At 34.2% G+C, this 19,690-nt stretch overlaps 2 protein-coding genes across 2 annotated transcripts; both read right to left on the bottom strand.

Annotated features, from left to right (window-relative positions):
* Positions 1–2,672: 2,672 nt before the first annotated feature.
* On the bottom strand, positions 2,673–7,777 carry LOC132185964 (protein BREAKING OF ASYMMETRY IN THE STOMATAL LINEAGE-like). The gene is made up of 5 exons (XM_059599786.2): positions 7,685–7,777; positions 7,345–7,596; positions 7,157–7,261; positions 3,448–3,605; positions 2,673–2,872 (listed from the first exon to the last, which is right to left on the bottom strand). The coding sequence occupies exons 2-5, from the start codon at positions 7,522–7,524 to the stop codon at positions 2,764–2,766; spliced, it is 552 nt and encodes a 183-aa protein (XP_059455769.2). The 5' UTR covers positions 7,525–7,596; positions 7,685–7,777; the 3' UTR covers positions 2,673–2,763.
* Positions 7,778–9,316: 1,539 nt separating this feature from the next.
* On the bottom strand, positions 9,317–18,785 carry MPB2C (movement protein binding protein 2C). The gene is made up of 6 exons (XM_059597881.2): positions 18,691–18,785; positions 18,361–18,594; positions 17,777–17,860; positions 13,678–14,013; positions 12,820–13,038; positions 9,317–9,843 (listed from the first exon to the last, which is right to left on the bottom strand). Exons 2-6 carry the CDS (start codon positions 18,583–18,585, stop codon positions 9,688–9,690), a joined length of 1,020 nt encoding a protein of 339 aa, XP_059453864.2. The 5' UTR covers positions 18,586–18,594; positions 18,691–18,785; the 3' UTR covers positions 9,317–9,687.
* Between the last annotated feature and the right edge of the window lie 905 nt (positions 18,786–19,690).

Raw genomic sequence — 19,690 nt, 5'->3', positions numbered from 1 at the left:
TTTGGATGACCGAGTCTTGGGTTTAACATAAGTAACAAGAGATATCCACGCCGGATTCTTGGGTTAATCAACATTGGGAACCGGGAGTATATACCATGCCCTAGGCCTCGTGTGTTTGTCAATTTCCATAGAACATATGCTTTTCTAAAGAACAACTTAGTATATACCATGCTAAATCCTTTAGGGAAGAAAAGAGTTAGAGTATACACCATGCCTAACTTGTTATTTAGGGAAATCTATAGCTTAAGGAGTATACACCATGCCCTTAGGTTGACAAACACTAAATATGCATAACTTGATCAAAGCATTAGCATATTGATATATTAGCTTAATATAATTAGTGGTGGATATCAAAGTCCTATCCTTTATTATCATCACTTCAACAATCAATCTTTATTTTGCTTTTGCTTAAGGAATTTACTTTTAAACGAAAATTCAGCAATCCTCGTGGGAATGATCCTGTACTTGCACCCTATACTACCATGTTGACCTTGTGCACTTGCAGGTAAAACGTACAATTATTTACCTATTAATTTAGGTAGATAATTTTCACATCAATTGTCAATATCTTGGATGCAATTGGGTAACTTATTGGAGGAATAACCATGGCATAAAAAAATTCAAAAAAAAAAAAAAAAGAAAAGAAAAAAGATCACTTTGAGCTTTCCACCAAGTAACCAGACCTCTTGCCTCATCAAGTAGTGAATGTTCGTGTCAAAAAGTGAGAAGTTTGGTTTGATTAATAACATGGCTAACTTAGCTTCGTAGCCTTTTTTACTCGAGTTAGTAAGTCCTTAGGGGCGTCTTAACACCTAATGCCTTAAAATCATCTGGTTTGGGAGTTATTGGCTTAACCCTCAATACGGGTCAATTAGAAAGCTTAAGGAAGCTAAGCATTGCACAGCCTGCTATTAAAAAAAAAAAAATTGCCTTTGTTGTTTTATCCAATAGGGAGTCCAGCGAATTTTGAGTATTGAACCATTCATGATTAAGATTAGTTTTTGAAACCTCATGACTATGTGTTAAGTTCACTTTACACTAGTTGAATCTTGTGATATCTTATAATGCCATGTATAGTAGTTTGATTCTTAGTTTCCTAGAAGTGTGAAGTTGGAGTTCGTTTTGTTAGGCTTCCTAATGAATGAGAACCATGATTTTTATAATGCTTCATTCTAGGGGATAACATGGTAATAACAATGTTTGTGGGTACCATTCCTATTAAACGCTCACGAGACTTCACTCGTCCTCTATGGATGCCTAGGGGTTTAAAAGGCTTGTTGTATACGCTAAATGCAATCATACATCCCACGAAAGAAGGATTTATCTTATTGTTTTTCAATTTATTTTATATTTTGTATTGCTAAGGGACTAGCAATATGTAAGTTTGGGGGTGTGATAAGCACAGAATGTTGCAACATTCTAGCCCCTTAAATCGCATATGTTAACTCCTTCGCGTTGTTATTTGTTTAATTTTTGTTTCTTTTTTTTTGTTTTCATGTTTCAGGGTTTTGAATGATAGATGCAAGAATTCCAGTGGAAAATGGGCTTAAAGGAACATTTTGGGAGCATCTTGAAGGCCTAGGATCGAGCATATAGCAAAGGGTTCGAGTGCACCTGGGCTCGAGCGCCTCTCCAGCTAAGCTCAAGCGCACTTGTGCTCGAGCGCACTCCTTGGGATTGAGCGCATTCGGGCGTCCAGCATGAGGTAGAAGACCTTTTCCACCTTAAATTGGGTTTGCAGTCTCCTCTTTGAACTAGGAGACTGTCTACGATTTGTAGGGTTCTTAGGGTGTCCTAATCCCTATAAATAGACCTCTAGGCATTGAGAAAAAGACACACTGCTACCAGAGCAAAATTCCAATAAATAGTTGATCATGGCAGGAGGCTATTGTAGCAGAGTCATGAGCGACTAAACTCTTCGTAGGGGGATTGATGTAACCCTAACCAAGAACAATTGTTTGATTGTATCTTAATTTAGATTTTCAGTTTATGCATGTTGGTTGTATAATCTAGAGGATTGCTACAATTTAATATTGATCTTTATGTTTAAATGCAATTCTTCTTAAATTCCAAAATCAATATTGATGAATTTCTTATCTTGTCTTAGAAAGCTGTTTGCCTTTATTGAACTCAAATCATTCTTGTTTTCTGTGATTTTGGGGATGATGATTATACAATGGTTTTAATTGACATATGATCAATAGGGTTAGATAGACCATACCTAGGAAAGACGGATCGTACTAAACCCTAGTTTAGGTAGACGATTTGTACCAACCGAAGATGGGTTATGCTATTTCCTTAATTGTATGTATCCTATTAAATGATTAGATAGTTCATACTTAGGGAAGACGGGTCGTACCACATCTTAGTGGTTAGATGGACGATCCGTGCCTACCAAAGATGGATTATCCTTATTCTTTAATATAGTATTTTCTTGTTTAGTTATAGCATGCATAGAATGAATCTTCATGATTAAATATGATTAGCCATTGTTGTAAGAATAGCGGTGAGGTCAATACCCTACACTCTGTCTCTTTATTTTAAATCAATTCATTTTGCGCTATTTTATGCACTTTAGTCACAAACAAATCAACAACTATTTGCTTAAGTTACTTTTGATCTCGATAACTTGATAACATCCCTGCAATCCTTGAGGTTAGACACCCTCAACATAGCCCTATCCTTTAAGGATTCGTTCTATTGCGAATGATATATTATTATTAGTATATTTTTGTACACAACGAGCACATCACAATGCAACTTTCAAATTCCAAAACACTGAAATCCCACACAACGGGCCTTGTGCTTCCTTAATTGCCGGCCATCTGATTTTGGCATTTCCATAGGGCTTCCCATCCATTCCCACCCCAACCTGCAACATCATATTGTAGAAACATGAAGCTTAGAGAGATTTCGATTTGAAACAACAAGAAGACATCCCCAAGCATTTGCTCCCTCTAAAGGATGTGCACATTAAGTAGCAAAATGGGTTCCTTCTAACTTTGTGTTTAGGGTTGGGGGGTGTCTTACACGGGTCTCGATTTTACTTTCAGAGATGGGTGGCGCTGCCTTAAAGATGTTAAGGGTTGCTTTTTAACTTAGTGTTTGCAAGCATTCTCACTCATTTTATATTAGAATTAGAAACGAAAAATAGGCTCTTTGTGACGTGACCTTTTACTGATTTTGATTAGGGCAAAAAGAAACAAAAACAAAAGTAACTTTACACGTAGTTCCACTTTTTTATACTCATTTTTTTCACACTTATAAGTGACTTTAAAACCCTCAAATAAACTAAAATATAATAAATCAAATGAGGGTTTTTAAAACTGTAGAGAAATATAAGAGCATTATTTTTTTTAAAAAAAAAAACAAATAATAATAATAATAATAATAACATAAAAAAATAAAAAAATAAAAAAATAAAAAAAAAAGGAAGTTTCAACTTACACTGGAAAGGCAAAAGATCCATTGCTGCCATCGGATTGATTAGATTCACTTGATCCTACTGACACCAGGCGGTCTTCAACCTCATGAGCAATATGATATCTCCTTCTCATGCCGTTTGTAGGCCCTTCAGCATCAAAGTATATGCTTTCTTCCTCATCCTACCAAAAAACACAATAATTAGCTTCTTCTTCTTTTTTTTTTTTTTTCCCAAGAAATACGAAAATAATTATAGAAAGTAGGAATCTATGTCAACTCGTTGGTACAACACTTTTTAAAGACACCTTTCCAAATGGGAATTCAAAAAAAAAAAAAAAAAAAACAAAAACCTATTTATATAAACTAGCTCATAACCCGTGCAATACGTGGAATTATTTATTATAATTTAATTTCAAAACTTAAAATACATCTCCATCATTTTTTTTTTTTAATTATAAATTAAAAAAGTTGTGTAAAAAAATCTATCACACCTATTTCAATAAAATATATATATATAGTAAAGGTTATACAACAATATATTGCTAAATATAGTGATACAATTACACATAAGATTGCATGAATATATAAATCACATAAAAATATACTATCATAAGAACCATATATAATTTTAGTTTTAATGCATATAAATTAAAACATGTTAAAAAATTCTCATGTGTAATTTAAAATGGAAAGAAGTGTAAAAAAAAAAAAAAAAGGTGGAATGAGTTAAAACATAATACCCTTAATTAATTTTAATTTAAGCACATTAAAAAAAAATACATAAAAATCATAGTAAATCACACAACCAAATAGAAAAAAAAAAAAAAAAAACAAAAAAACAAAAACAAAAAACAAAACAAATAAAACATTAAAATGAGTTAAAACATAAGACCCTTAATTTTAATTTAATTCATATAAATTAAAACATGTTACATTTATTCTCATAGGAGTAGTTTTATCTCTTTCATAAAAGAACGAGATACAAAATTGTGGAAGGAATATTGGAATACCAAAAAAACAGAAAGAACAACAGAGTCAATTAAATTTACAAAAGAAAAATAAGAAATTTGAACGAAAAATAATATATACATTAGAATAAAAAATAAGAAAAAAAAAAAGGGTAAAACAAAACCACATGAAATAAATATCTCTTTCTCTATATTTTTCCTAGTTCCAATGAAATTCATAGGTATAAGAAAACTTATTATCAAAGAAAGGTTTTTTTTTTTTTTTTTTTGACTATCCTTCACATATATAACATAAAATGAACTACTTTTAGGAAAAAAAAAAATTCGATGAACATCAACATAATCTAAAAAAAGTCATAACTCATTACAAAAATGACGATAAGAAACTCTCTTTCGCTATCATTTCCTTGAATTCAATGTAAAATTTACCAAAGAAAAATAATCAATTTGAATAAAAAATAATATATAAACCAGTAGAAAATTTAAGGGAAACAAAAAAAAAACAAAAAAAAATGGAAGAAGATAACCACATGAAATAAAGATAAAAACACTAAAAAATAAAATTTTTAATATAATTCAAAGAAATATATTAAAAATTTTATACTATCATAAAACCCCTTTTAATTCTAAAATTTTCCAAAATTAATGTAAAATTTACAAAAGAGAAGTAATCAATTTGAATAAAAATAATATATAAATTAGAAAAAATATAAGGGACACAAACAAAACAACGATTGGAAACTTTCTCTCTCTCTCTCTCTCTTTCTTAAATTGAGTGTAAAATTTACAAAAAAAAATTATAAAAAAAAAAAAAAAAAACATTGAGATATAAATAGAAAGCAAGAAAAGAAAAAAGAAAAGTAAACAGATAGAGAGATAGAGAGAATTTCAAAACATTTTGTTTTCTTCACTAAGACATCAATTAAATGCATTCCAAATAAAATACGTTTTAATTGTAGGATATAAACATAAAGCAAAAAAAGATAAAAAGAAAATTAGAAAGAGAAAGAGAAAATTTGGGAACCTATTGTTTTCTTCATTAAGACAATTAAAATATTACAAATCAAACCCCTATGTTTTAATTGTAAAATTTCTCGAATTCAATGTAAAATTTACAAAAGAGAAGTAATCAATTTGAATAAAAATGATATATGGGACACAAACGAAAATAGAAGAATATAACCGCAGGATAAAGATAAAAAAATAAATAAATAAATAAAAACGAAAGAAAAAATGAAAACTATATAATTGAAAAGAAGTGTTATAGCAAAAAAAAAAAAAAAAAAAAAAAAGAAAGAAAAGAAATGTAGTATATTTTTTTCATTGAAAAACAACGATTGAAAACTCTCTCTTTCTCGTCTTTTTTCTAAATTGAGATATAAATAGAAAGTATGAGAAGAAAAAAGAAAAATAAAGAAAGAGAGAAAGAGAGAATTTTGGAATATTTTGTTTTATTCGTTAAGACATCAATTAAATGCATTCCAAATATAAATCCGTACATTTTAATTGTCTAGCAAGAGAAGATAAAAAGAAAAATAGAGAGAGAGAGAGAGAGAGAGAGAGAGAGAGAATTTGAGAATCTTTTATTATCTTCATTAAGACAATTAAATATATTACAAATAAAATTCTTATTTTTTAATTGTCTCACATTGATATATAAATAGAACTGTGACTCTTGAGCAAATAGCTCTTTTTTGACTATTTCATTTTTTTTTTTTAAAAAAAAAAAAAAAGAGAAGATAAATTGTTTAAAATTAATGCATATAATTAATTATGTTATAATTTCATAAAATTATGGGAGAGAAAGAGAGAGAGTTAACACAATTAATTCAAAAATAAATAAAAAACCAATTCAGATATGTAAAATTATAGGTGAGAGCGAGAATGTGCATTTGAGTAGAGAGAGAGAAATGTGCAATTATTAGATATTTTCAAACATTGGTGATCCGTAGAGGGAGTGAGAGAGGAAGAGAGAGAGACGTGCATTGGTTTATGGCGGAGAGAGAGAGAGTTAACACAATTAATTCAAAAAAAAAAAAACAAATTCAGATATAAAATTATGGGAGACCCGAGAGAGATAGTTAAGACACTTAAACCATGTCCCTAAGAGGTAGATCAATCAGTTGGGACTATGCCTAATGAAGCGGATGTCACTAGTTCGAATTCCCCTCACCCCTCTTGTGCGAACATGTCAAAATAATAATAATAATAATAATAAGACAGTTAAACCATATTTGCAAACGTTAGTGTTCAGTAGAGAGCGAGGAGAAGTGCTACACACTCCAATTTTTTTTTTAAAATTTTTTTTTTAAAGTTTATTTCCAAATGATATGTCACCATCTTATGAAATTTATTATTTTGGAAAATGTGTCATCAACTCATGGAGTGATGACACATCATTTGTAAATCAACTTCTGGAACAAAAATTTGAAATATTTAGCATTTCTCAAGAGAGATGTGTGTTTAAGTAGAGAGAGAGGGAGGGAGAGAGAGACAGAGAGAGAGTAGTGCATTAGTTTAGAGAGGGAAAAACAAAAAAAGGTTCAAACATAAAATTATGGGCGAGAAAGAGATTTAAGACATTTAAGTAGAAATAGAGGGAGAGAGATCACGTTGGTTTATTAGAGAGAGAGCTAAAAAAAAAAAAAACCAGTTCATACATAAAAAAATTTATATATATATATGGGTTTAGGACACATGTCGTAATTCTATCAACTTTCTAAGCCAAAACTGCGCATATATATACATATGATATGATATGATACCTTTTGATTAGAGACCATAACATGCCCATCACATCCATTTCTATTCAACTTTTCTTCATTGCCATACCTTTTTACTCCTGTTTTGGCTTCCGCCCCATAATTGAACTGCTTCTCCAAACCAAACCAAAGTAAAGGGCATGAATAAATAAAGTAAATTTCTTTTTCTCAACTTTTAAGTTGCTGCTAACCTTTCGGTTTACAGGTCTGGAAGTTTCCTTGACAACGTCGAATGCTCCATTCTCTCTAAAGCAGAAAACAATGTAGTCTTCATTGGAGAAATGTTGCCACCGGGAGTCATCAGCCGGCTCATTTTCAACTGGAATAACAATATCTCTCTCTTTGTTATTGCGCCTTCTGTGGCGTGTCATCTTCTTGCTGCTAGCTTTGACCGTTTCTAGTGTTTTTTATTGGCAATTGAGGTGATGTAGTGGGTTCATCATCTGGGAACATTATAAATTTTGTCAAAATGATAAGGAGGAAGAAGAAAAAATGAAGAAAGAAAAGGAAGAAGTTGTTGTTGTTGATTACCTGCAAGCCAAGAAACATGATGCCTAGTCTCTGACTCTCCGTCTGACTAGCCTTGGATTTGTCCAGGGTGTGCACATTATGTGTCTCCTTGTGTTGTGCCTTTTTTTTTGCTATTTCTAAAAACAGTTTTGGGAGAGAGAGAGAGAGAGAGGGGGGAATTGGGTTGTGAAAGAGGGAATTGAAATGGGCATTTTTGAATTTGAAAAAAGGGACAAGGGAGTTACGAACATAATGAGTAATGAGTCAGTTATGTTTTCTATACATGATAAAAATGAGAGAAATTTGTGGAGCACAGTTAACACATGTCCCCATTCTTTTTGGTTCTTTTTATTTGTCGTAAAAACAATAACGTTTCCATTTCGTATTCATTAAAAACATTTCCATTTCATTTTCAAGGCAAATTGTGTAGGATACTTCCTTTTATGCTTTCCCAGGGACTTTTGATATATACGTATATAGGACTTTACCCATTCAATCCAGGTATACTGAGGCTATGTTTATTAAGTTGTAAAATGATTTTTTATTTATTTATTTATTTATTTTATGGTGTTTGCCTATTTGGTGTGACTGAAACTAATAGTTAAGCTGAAAACATTTTTCCTTTTACGCTTATTTCATTTATGTAAAATGGTTTTCTTTTTTTAAAATTGTAAATTGTTTTTTGAATTGAGGAAAATATATTTTAACTCTCTAGACTATCACACTATCACTTATTTTTTGTAACTACGCTTCCAAACTTTAAAAAGTGGCATCAAGGCTTCACATTTTACCATTGGGTCTCAAATTAAACATTTTTCTCCTCAAAAAACCTTTAAGTTATTAAAAAAAAAAAAAAAAAAAAACTGAAAACACCAAAAAAGGGGTAGCCTTTTTCATATCCTCTTTATTTATTTATTTATTTATTTAAAATGGTTATTAAAAGATAAAATTCAAAATATATAAAAATAACCATTTGAAAAGAAAAAAAAATAAGGGGGCTAATATAAAAAGCGACACCCATTTTTGGTGTTTTCCGTTTTTTTTTTTTTTTTTTTTTTAAATAATCTTACTTTTTTTCAAATGGTAATTTTAATGACTTAGAAGAGTATTTTGAGGAGGTGAATTGCAAAAATATCTAATCTAACACGTTACAATAAAATGGGAGTCGAATGTTACTTTTTAAAGTCTGAAAATGTAAGTGCAAAATGCCTTAATAAAATGGGAGTTCAATGTTACTTTTTAAAGTGGGGGGATGCAAGTGCAAAATGTCTGATAATTTAAGAGGCTAAAGCATATTTTTCCATACTTGAAACCCCTCCTTCTCAAATCGTCGTTGTTTGTCGAACAATCGCTAAACCTTTGTTGCACCACTGCCGGAGGTTACCGAAAGTTGTTGGCCGTTTTCGGCTGTCACTCATTTTCCGTATAAGCCAAATGTTGAAAATAATTTTTTTTTTTTGGAAAATTAATTTCATTAAAAATATTTTTCAACAAAAAACATTTTACGTCAAAATAAACAGAACCTAAAACATTTTCTTAACAATACATTTTAATCGGAAAATGAAATTCATGTCGTGCACACACACAAACACAATCAAGATTCATGGCCACCATTGATTAGATTAGATAAATTCAAATCATAACTTCCAAACGAATAGCTCTGTGAAATTTCCACTAACTTGTGAACAAAGGTAGAACACTTGCAAGAACAAAGAATACGTACAACTTTCAGCTCCTTGAAAATGAAAGGACCCTCTCAGATACACACATTGCATCTATTAGTTCCCATTCAACATCTAGGAGCAAAAAAGACATTTGAAAAGCAAGTAGAAAGCTTATCCTTGCATCATTCAGATATAATTATCAACAACAGCCCAGCAAGCAACACACAGGGAGAAAAAAGAAGGGGGGAAAAAAATCAAGACTTTTTTTCTGCTGGGAGAAATACCTCATAGTGTGAAGCCTCTCAATACCTAAGAACTAGAGTGGAAATACTCCAAGCTAAAGAACTCCCTGGCTCAACTTTAGGCTTTCAGAACAAATGACTGAAGATGTAACCTTGCTCGGGCTGCAGCAGTAATAGATTCTTCATCTTGCCTTTCTTTTGCAGTGGCAACTGCAGCAATATAAGCTTTTCTTGCTTCATCCATTCTTTGCATCTCCATCTCATCCAAATCATCCTTTTTAAACAAACACAAATGTGTGAGTTGCAAAGATACAACAACCAACAAACCGAAGTTATACATATCTGCAGACTCGAACCAATTCCTCTCAATAGCTTATTGGCTAATTGCTTGTGAAGGTTTATTATCTCAGTTAAAAATTACTCTCATAATTTATCATTTAGCTCTTTCACCATGACCTTAGAAATCATTTTGTTTTTTATTTGTTCTTTCTCTTCGTGCATATCTCATTTAGATAATATAATTTAGGAAGAAGCAGTGCAGTGTAAGAGCATCTTCAGCAGTAATAAGTAGGTCAGTTTGGGAAGCAGCATGGGAAGCAGTGTCACGTGCCTTACAAATTAGGGCTTCTAGCCTGGCTATTGAAAGGTAATGATACAGAAACTGAGCAGCAAAGAAGGAAGTTTCAGCAAAGGAAGAAGCGATCGAGTTGTCCGAATTAAAACCGGTAAACTAAGGTCCAATTGAAGTAAACAGTATAATTATTGCTGCAAAGGGAAGTGAGGTACAAAGCACTTTTCTGGTTAAGTACATTGCTAGGGAAGCAAAAAACATTCAATGCAGCAGTATAGATGAGCTAGGACAGCCCTTTTTATTATTCAGTTTATAGCTGCCTTACGAAATAATAGATGGTGGGTTATGGGTTAAGAGAACTATTTACTTGAAATTTCCTGGCAGCAACAAATTGCAGTTTTTAAGGTTAGTTTAAAAGAGTTAGTTGCTGTCTAAAGATTGCGAAAAATATAGCGTTTAAGGGTTGCAGAGGTTCTCAGAGGAGGAATATGAAAGTTGAAAAGGAAGCAAAGAGAGAAGAAGCTGGTGGCTGTTCTAAGCTGTGAGAACAGTAATGTAAAGAGTATAGTGGGCTGATTATGGGTTCAAAAAATGATGAAGGTTCCAAAAAACAAAGAGAAAAAAAGAAGACAAAGAATCAAGAAACATAAGGAGCATTCATTTTTTTTTGATAAATAAGTATTCATTAAAAAGCAAATAGGGGCGCAACCCTATTGCACAAGAAGTATACAAGACACACACACCCCTTTAAAGATAAAAAGAACACAATTCCACAAATTGATGCATGGTAGAAACTTGAGGAATGCTCGAGGCTCCCGACCAAAGGAAAAACAATTTGAGAAACCTATTGCTAAGCTCCGCCGTTGTCATTTCCTTATCTTCAAAACATCGAGTATTCCTCTCCCTCCAAGTAGGTCCACATAAGGCACAAAGGAGCCATTCTCCACACCTCCATCACCATTTTATTACCTCTTTGGCCTTTCCAGCAATCTAGGAGGTCAATAAACCTACCATGCATGACCTAGTTCACATCAAAAAGGGCAAAAAAGAACACTCCAAAGAGCACGTGCCACATCATTATGGAGGAGGAGATGATTGATAGACTCACCACTCCCCTTACACATACTACACCAGTCCACCACGATCAAACCTCTCTTGCGAAGATTATCCAAAGTGAGGATCCTTCCTAGAGTAGCCATCCACACAAAAAAACTAACACTAGCGGAACTTTAACCTTCCATATACTCTTCCACGGGAAAGAAGAGCTCCCCATCTCGTGCCTCTCTGAAGAAGAAGAAGAAAGCACTCCAAAAAATGATCGAACCTCACAAAGCTTTCTCTTGGAAGGAATCCACCAAATGCGGTGCACACCCCCCAAATGGCGCCAGGTCTCATGCACTGATTTTCTGTGATGCGGATGAGGAACAACTTCGCAATTTACGCTGTCTTTTCCTATGTTTTGAAGTTGTTTCAGGTCTAAAGATAAATCTGCCGAAGTCAGAAATTGTTCCTATTGGGGAGGTGCAGGATATTGATTTGTTGGCTAGTATTTTTGGTTGTCGGGTGGTGGGCTTACATATGAAGTATTTGGGGCTTCCTTTGGGGGCGCATTACAAGGCTTCCACAATCTGGAACAGTATGCTTGAGACCATGGAAAGGAGGTTGGCAGGGTGGAAAATGGGTCTTTTATCAAAAGGGGGGAGGCTTACGCTGATTAAGAGCACTCTTTCTAGCATACCAACCTATTTGTTATCTCTTTTCCCCATTCCATCGAGTGTGGCAAACAGGGTAGAGAAGATGCAAAGGAATTTTTTATGGGGTGGTACCAATGAGGAGATGAAGTATCACTTTGTTAAATGGTCTCTCGTTTGCTCTCCTTTGCAAAGTGGTGGCTTGGAGATTAGAAATCTGCGTAGGTTTAATCAAGCTTTATTGGGGAAATGGTTATGGCGGTATGCTACGGAGAGGGAAGTTTATTGGAGGAAGGTAGTTGAAGGAAAATATGGGAGTATGGATGGGGGTTGGTGTACTAAACAGGTTGAGGGGTCTTTTGGTGTTGGGGTTTGGAAGCATACTAGGAGAGGGTGGGAGTCTTTTTCTAAGTTCATCAGCTTTGAAGTTAGAGATGGATCCCAAATTAGGTTTGGGCATGATATTTGGTGTGGAGATCAACCTTTAAAGGAGGCTTTCCCTGAATTTTTTTGTATTGCAAGAAACACAAAGGCTTGGGTGAGTGATAATATGCAGATTTTGTATGAGGAAGTTCATTGGAATGCTCCTTTTTTACGAGTACACTTTAAAGCTGTAAACATCTAATCACTTTTTTCTAGTAAGAAAACCCTAATGCAAATCCTAACCCTAAGACCAAATAATTCCAGACCATGAATACAAAAACCTAAGTATAATAATAAAACAAAAGCAACAAATAATAAGGCTCAAACAACTATTATGGACATTTAACCCTCGACTAAAAAGAGTGTTTAATTGGCACAGGGCTTTTATTGAAATAAAGCCCAAAGCCCTAGTCTTGGGCTTCCAAACGGCAAACAGCATGGTTCTTTTTAACTTTCTAGAGCTGCTGTATCAATGGAGATATAAATTCTAGAAGATATAAGCACCAAAAAGAAGAAGAGTATATGGCAGATAGAAGCAAACAGAAGGTGGTGACTATTAACTTACATTACAAGGCAGATGATCCAAATATTTTGCTGTTAGGTCATAATCATCAGCATATACAGCGGAATCACTCTTTGTCAAGCCTTCAAACAACAGCATAAATGATGAAATTTCTCCTTGCATGCGGTCCAGCTCTTGCTGGAGTTTGTCCACTTTCCTGTTGGATGTCATTGTTTCCCACTGTATCTTTTCAAGCGTAGCTTGCTTGTCCGCAAGCTTAATCTGTGGAAAAAAAGTGCTGTTAGTATCAAATGAGACGATTTCATCCAAAAAAAAAAAAAAGAAGTTAATCAAGAAAAAGAAATAGAGATATATACAATATTATCTTCTTTTCCCAAATGGAGCATACAGTCAGGTTTCAACTTGATTGGTTAGATGCTATACCATGTTTATTAAAGAAAAAAGCAAATCTTTTAAGATTCATAACAAAGAAGAAAAACAAGTAGTTTGATTTCAATGCATTTTGAAATTAAAAAAATCAAAATTTCAATTCAACTGAACATAACCCATAAAAAAAATTAAAAAAAATGAACATCAAAATTTTAAATTGACACTGACAATACTTTGTAAAATTATGTAATATTGGACTAAGACCAAATTAATGTCGAAACTAATATTATAACCTTTATTAAAAATAACCTAGAAGTGTTGCATCCACATACACTTTAGCTGACTCTTTCACATTTCCTAAGATCCATATCAACAACTTCATCAGGTATTGCAGTAAAATGACAACATTTGAGAAATCTGTATCTTATCTTATATGTCACTAAAATAATAAACCAGAAGTTGGCACTCACAACCCGGAACACTTGACAAATTCATTATGCTAGTAAAACAACAAAAGCAATAGATTGGTACCTTTGCATCAGAAAGTTGCAGCTGCGTAGACTTTATTAAAGAGTCCTTTTGTGAAGCTTGGTGTCTCAGTTCATCAAGTTTAGCTTGAACAGCAGCATTCACCTGATTCTTTGAGATCTCTGCAGATTTCAAAAGTTCATCTTTCTCCGATAATTTCATTCGCAGATCCTCCACTTGTTCCTTTAACATGACCAACTCTTCTCTGTCCTTTTTTGCTGCCAAAGCCCTCGACGAAAAAACTGAAAAGTTGTCAGCATCTGGGTTGTTGCTAGTGTTCTCTCTTCTCTTTTTGGTGGGAATGGATTGAGCTGCAGTCCGTCCTTTTGATTCAGTCACCTTCAAATAATGAAAAGAGCTATCAGCACCCACTTGATGATCCATACACAGCAAATTACTGCCAGGCACAAAGCCCCAGTTATGAAAAAAAACAAAACATCCTAAAACTACAACACATAATTAGACGGTCAAATATACAAAGAAAAGTTGCAACCTGAATTAAAATTGAAAACGAACTTTCGTAATTCTAGCAATTACAATTATAATTGGTAATCTGCAATAAGATACTCTAAACTCACTATTAGACTGCTTGATTAGGTAATACAAAGTAGAGAGGTATACAGTAACTACTTCAGTCCCAAGGAAAGATAAAGGTTGCATTAATTGGCTAATTGGCTTCCAACCTAACAAACAAATAGTTCCCAATCAAATTTGAAAAATTATTAGCTCAGACTTACTCAAATCCATGTGTGTGGGGGGGGGGGGGGGGGGGGGGGGGGGGGGGGTGGAACTGCTCCTAGTCCACACCAAAACATTCATAGATATGTCTAGATTGCCCAACTGCAAAAAATTTTCAACTTCTACTTTTCCAACGGTTTAATTCACTAGTAAAACATAGCCACAAGTATGCTAGCTTTTGTACAAGTAGACTCCACTTTTAAATAAACGTTACATCTCAATAGCAACTTTTAGTATTCATTTTTTTGATAAGTAATAATCCCATCTTATTAAAAGCGTAACGTGTTCCTAAGTACACCAGAAGTATACAAAAGGAATTATGTAACTAGAAAAAGAAAAACGAACAAGAAAATTATCATAGCTAATTGATAGAGGGGACACATAAGCCGTAGTCCAAAAATACAACGTATGGAAAAAAGAGGATAAAATTTCTTCCAAGATCCTCTCCAAATCCTCAAAGCTTCTATTATTTCTTTCCCTCCATAAATACCAAAATAAGCAAGTAGGCACCATTTTCCACACCATAGCACTCCTCGACCTTCGAGAAGATCACCAACAAGCAAACAAGTCGATAACACATCTAGGCATAACCCACAACATCCTAAAACAACTAAAGATTGCACTCCACATAGCAAAAGCTACTTCGTAATGAAGCAAAAGATGGTCCACATACTCCCCATTCCTCTTACACATGCAACACCTGTTCATCACTATAACATGCCGCTTCCTTAGATTATCCAAGGTAAGGATTTTGCCTAGGGCCGCTGACCAAGCAAAAAAGACCGCCATCAAAGGAGCCTATGTCTACCACACACTCTTCCAAGGGAAGCAACCACCTTCAAAACACGCCAAGGAGCAGAAGGACTTGACATGAAGCAAACCTCCTTTGGAGAAAACCCACCAGAACTTATCTTCACTACCTCTACTCACTTTAATTGAATGCAACACCTGGCAAAAAGACATCCACCTCTCAATCATGTGCCTCCCTAATAAAGCTCACATTCCACTAGTTGGAACCGCCCAAAAACTGCAAATTAGTCGCAACCAAGGCATCCTTTGCACAAGCAATACCAAAAAGAACTTGATAAGCTACTTTAAGAATCGTATCTCCACACCACAAATCATGCCTACAGCTAATCCTAGTCCTATCCCCCACCTCAAGTCTAGTATAGCCTAAAAATTTATCACAACTCTTTCTGATGTTCTTCCACAACCCCACCCTGAAGGTTCCTATAGGCTCAAGGGAGCACCACCCACCCCATAAACTCTCCACCAAGCCTTTCTCTTAATCCCATAGTGCCACAACCATTTACCTAACAATGTGAGATTGAACACCATCAAATTCCTGATACCCAACCCTCCTTCAGAGATCGGAGAACATACCTTGGTCCAACTCACCAAGTGATATTTGAACTCTTAGCCTAGCCCACCCCATAAGAAATCATGCTGAATACACTTAGCAACACTTGCTAGGAAAGGGAAGAGAGACAAGAAATAAGTGGGTAAATTGGCAAGAGTGCTCTTTATAGGGGTGACCCTGCCACCCTTAAAAAGAAAAATACACACATATACACATTATACAACCAAATAAAAAAAAAAACAAAAGACCTAGCTCAAACTTATTTGAGATCTCATGATTTGTGTTACGAGGAAAAAAAAAAAAGAAACCATAGTATTTCATGTAGTATTTATTTGATTTCTTATCATACCCTATATGCCTATATTAACTCGTAAATTTCAAATAGTCTGCTATATTTTTCTCTTTGTAATATGTGATTCTTCATGGATCCTACCCATAATCACAAAAGATGACAATACATCTCAAGCATAGAATAATAAAATATAGATAAATTCTTCTGCATTTATGCTAGGGTTGTTAAATCCATTTTTACTACCTACTGTTTGCAGTTTTGTCAAAAAACTACCTAGGTTTTCTAAAATGGCAATTTTACTACCTGAGTTTTACACGTTTATCAAATTATTATTTCTGTCAATTTTCCATATAGAAGATAACAGTCAATGTGTCATGTGGGCAAATAGCCACGTATCTCCTATAAGATTGTGTCACGTGTACATCACACCATCTCATACTCAACACGTCAACATCACTTGCCACATCAATATTTAACATATTAATTAAATTATAATTATACCTTTATGCTAAAGAAAACTGGCTAGATATCCACCCACAACTAGCATGTAGATCCAACCCTGAGGGGTGGAGGTCCCAATCCTTGCAACCTTCGCAAGGGGTGAGTTGTGGAGTCTCCACAAACATTCATAGAGGCACAACCTCCACGAGGGGTCACAGAGGCTCCATGACCCACGCCTCACAGGTGGAGCTCCGCAAGGGGGGTCGTCAAACCTCCACGACCCACCCCTCGTAAAGGTCATGAAGCCCTCCTCAAGTGGGTCGTGGAGGCCTCACGTGCAACCCCTTGAAGAGATTGGGGGGTGCCTCTACTACGTCCGGGGTGGATCTACATGGGCAAAAAGTTGAACAACTTTTTTTCCTTCCCTTTTTTATAATTTTTTTAAACATAAAGATGTAATTTTATTATACTTAATTAATATGTTAAGTATTGATTTGACAAGCGACACTGAGGTGTCAAGTATGGGATGGTATGATGTACACGTGGCACAATCTTGTGGAAGATGATGATATGGCTATTTGGGGCATATGGCAACATGATCGTTATTTTTTGGATGGAAAATTGACAAAAGTAGTAATTTGATAAACGTGCAAAACCTAGGTAGTAAAAGCGTCATTTTTAAAAACCTAGGTAGCTTTTTGACAAAACTGCAAGCCAGAGGTAGTAAAATGGCATTTACCCCTTTATGTTATTACCTTTACACATTGAAGTACTATGACAAAAATATACCAATAACTGTATTTCCAAAAACATACCTTTACCACCATGGCGTACCAAGGGTGGCCATATGAGCATTTCTAAGAAACGTTGACTACAATAAACTTACAGCTAGGGAAAGTGAAGTATGAATTACTTTCACCTCTAATGGCTAAGATCCAATTAGAACATAATTAAGATCTCTACATTTATTTCCACTTGATTCCTCCGTATTAACCAAAACAAAAAACCCAAAAAAAAAGAAAAGAAGATATACCATTCCTTACTTGCAACATCAAACATGGTTGTGATCTAACCTAACATCAAAAAAGATTTTCTGGGAATGCAATGCCACCTTCCTCTTAAATCTAACGAATAATCACCACACATTGTTGTGAAATTCAACATGAATGACACAAATGTTTCCAAAACAAGTAAAAGCAAGCAAAGTAAATAAATGACAAATAACACTGTACAGATAACCAAAAAAAAAACACCTGACTGTAAGACATTACTTTTTTCGATAACGATTCTCTTGAAGGCGTCTTTGTGTAGATCATCGAACCCCGCCGCGTAAACGAACTGCTCGGCTTCCGATCCTAACCAGATTCATTTCAAAAAATTCAATTACAGAAAGAAGACAAAAAATAATAATAATAATAAAATAAGCAATGAAAATGCTCCGTTTTAATTTTGGCTACGAAACTCTGAGAAAGACAGAAAATTACATTCCTCAGTTCTTGAATTTACCATCATTCAAAACCCAGGAAACTAGAAGCCAAAAACACAAAAAGAGAAACAAAGTTCAACAAATAATCGACGCCTTCAGCCCAATACAACAACTACCCTTTACTTCAAATTCAGAGTCTTTAGAGCTTAAATAATTTTTTTTTAAAAAAAATTATTTATGTTATCTTTTTTCACCATTGCAACTTCCCAGTGTACCAAATACTCTATTAAATTACAGGGAAAATCTTGGAAATTTTCCCTCATTCAAAATCCCACTAAGCAAAACCCCTACTTTCGATAAACCCAAAAGAACCAAAAACAAATACCAGGAAAAAAAAATCCGAGAGAGAGAGAGAGAGAGAGAGTTTACGATGAGAGACTGAACGAGAGGGACTATCTCTACAAGGTCTTGGAAAAGGACCCGATCCAAGCTGCCACTTGGACCCGCTGGGGCGGTAGCGGTTGAGTTGGCGAGTGAGGACTGAGTTAGCCGGTGAGTCGGAGACGAGTTGTGATCCTCCCCCGAAAGCCACGATTTTGGGTCCCCGAAATTCGCATTCTCTTGCGAATCCACGAAACGCTGCGCCTCATACATTTCACGCTTCTGCCGATCAAAAAATATTATCGATTAAGAGAAAGAATTTTCACTGGAGAAGAGGTGTGAGTGAGTGCGAGTTGCACAGAGAGAGAGAGAGATGACTTTGTTTTGAAATCAGGCCTTTTCGGACATGGATCTTCAACGGAACTTGGACGAAGTAACACGCTTACCCAAATGCCCCCCGATTTTCTATTAACCACTACAGATGCCACTCCTCTGTGACTAACGACTAGAAAGGCTTCTTTTTTGAATTTATACTAGAAACAGTAGAAAGTTACGTTCACAAGAATCACAACTGTCATTTTTTTTGTACTTTTTTCTGAGCAATTCTTTTTGGCATTTGAAAAATTACTTTGATCTAACGTATGAACAAGCGTTTCTGTGTTTTTAGTTTTTTTTTTTTTCTTAAAATAAAAACAAAATGATAAGAAATTTGTTTTTTAAAAAAAGAAGAAAAAAAAAAAAGAAGAAGAGAAGGTCTATACCCTTAGAATGGATTAATGTGAATGTGGGATTCTGTAAATCAAAATGTTACACGATGAGGGCATGTGTCGTGGGTTCAAAATAAGCCAAGATCTTGGACCAGTATAGTTAATATCTATTTAGAAGGTTACTCGCTTCAAGTTACGAGAAACTTCACTTATTCGTTTCGAACTATCACAAATTTTGCAATGCCAGTCCAAACTATTAAAAGTTGCAATGTTGGTGTTTGATGTTTTAATCCCTTTCAATTCCTCTCTAATGTTAGTGTTTTTGTTAACACAAAATAGCTAAGAGCATTCATAACAATTACCCTAAAGCTACTTTCCCTCCTTGCATATAGAGAAAATCTATAAAAAAAAAAATCACAAAAACTTAGTTACAGCAGCTTTCCTATATCTTCCATATACATTAAGATTGCTCTTTACAAAGTCTTAAGATGCTATGATAAGTTTGTGCTATTATTCTCTTTGAAAAGCAAAAGGGTTTTCAAATATTTTTAAAGCACCTATTATTTTCTTATGGCCTGCTTAGAATTGTATTAAAGAGCTTAAAAAGTATTTTTAGTACCTAAAAAGTTGTGCAAAACAAAAGCTGTCTTATTTGGTAATAAATTTCAAAA

The sequence above is a fragment of the Corylus avellana genome, chromosome 7 (genome assembly GCF_965113065.1).
Source record: "Corylus avellana chromosome 7, dhCorAvel1.hap1.2, whole genome shotgun sequence".
In the NCBI taxonomy this organism is placed as follows: Eukaryota; Viridiplantae; Streptophyta; class Magnoliopsida; order Fagales; family Betulaceae; genus Corylus; species Corylus avellana.
The sequence above is the reverse complement of the archived record's forward strand: the minus strand, read 5'-3'. Positions and strand labels throughout refer to the sequence as shown.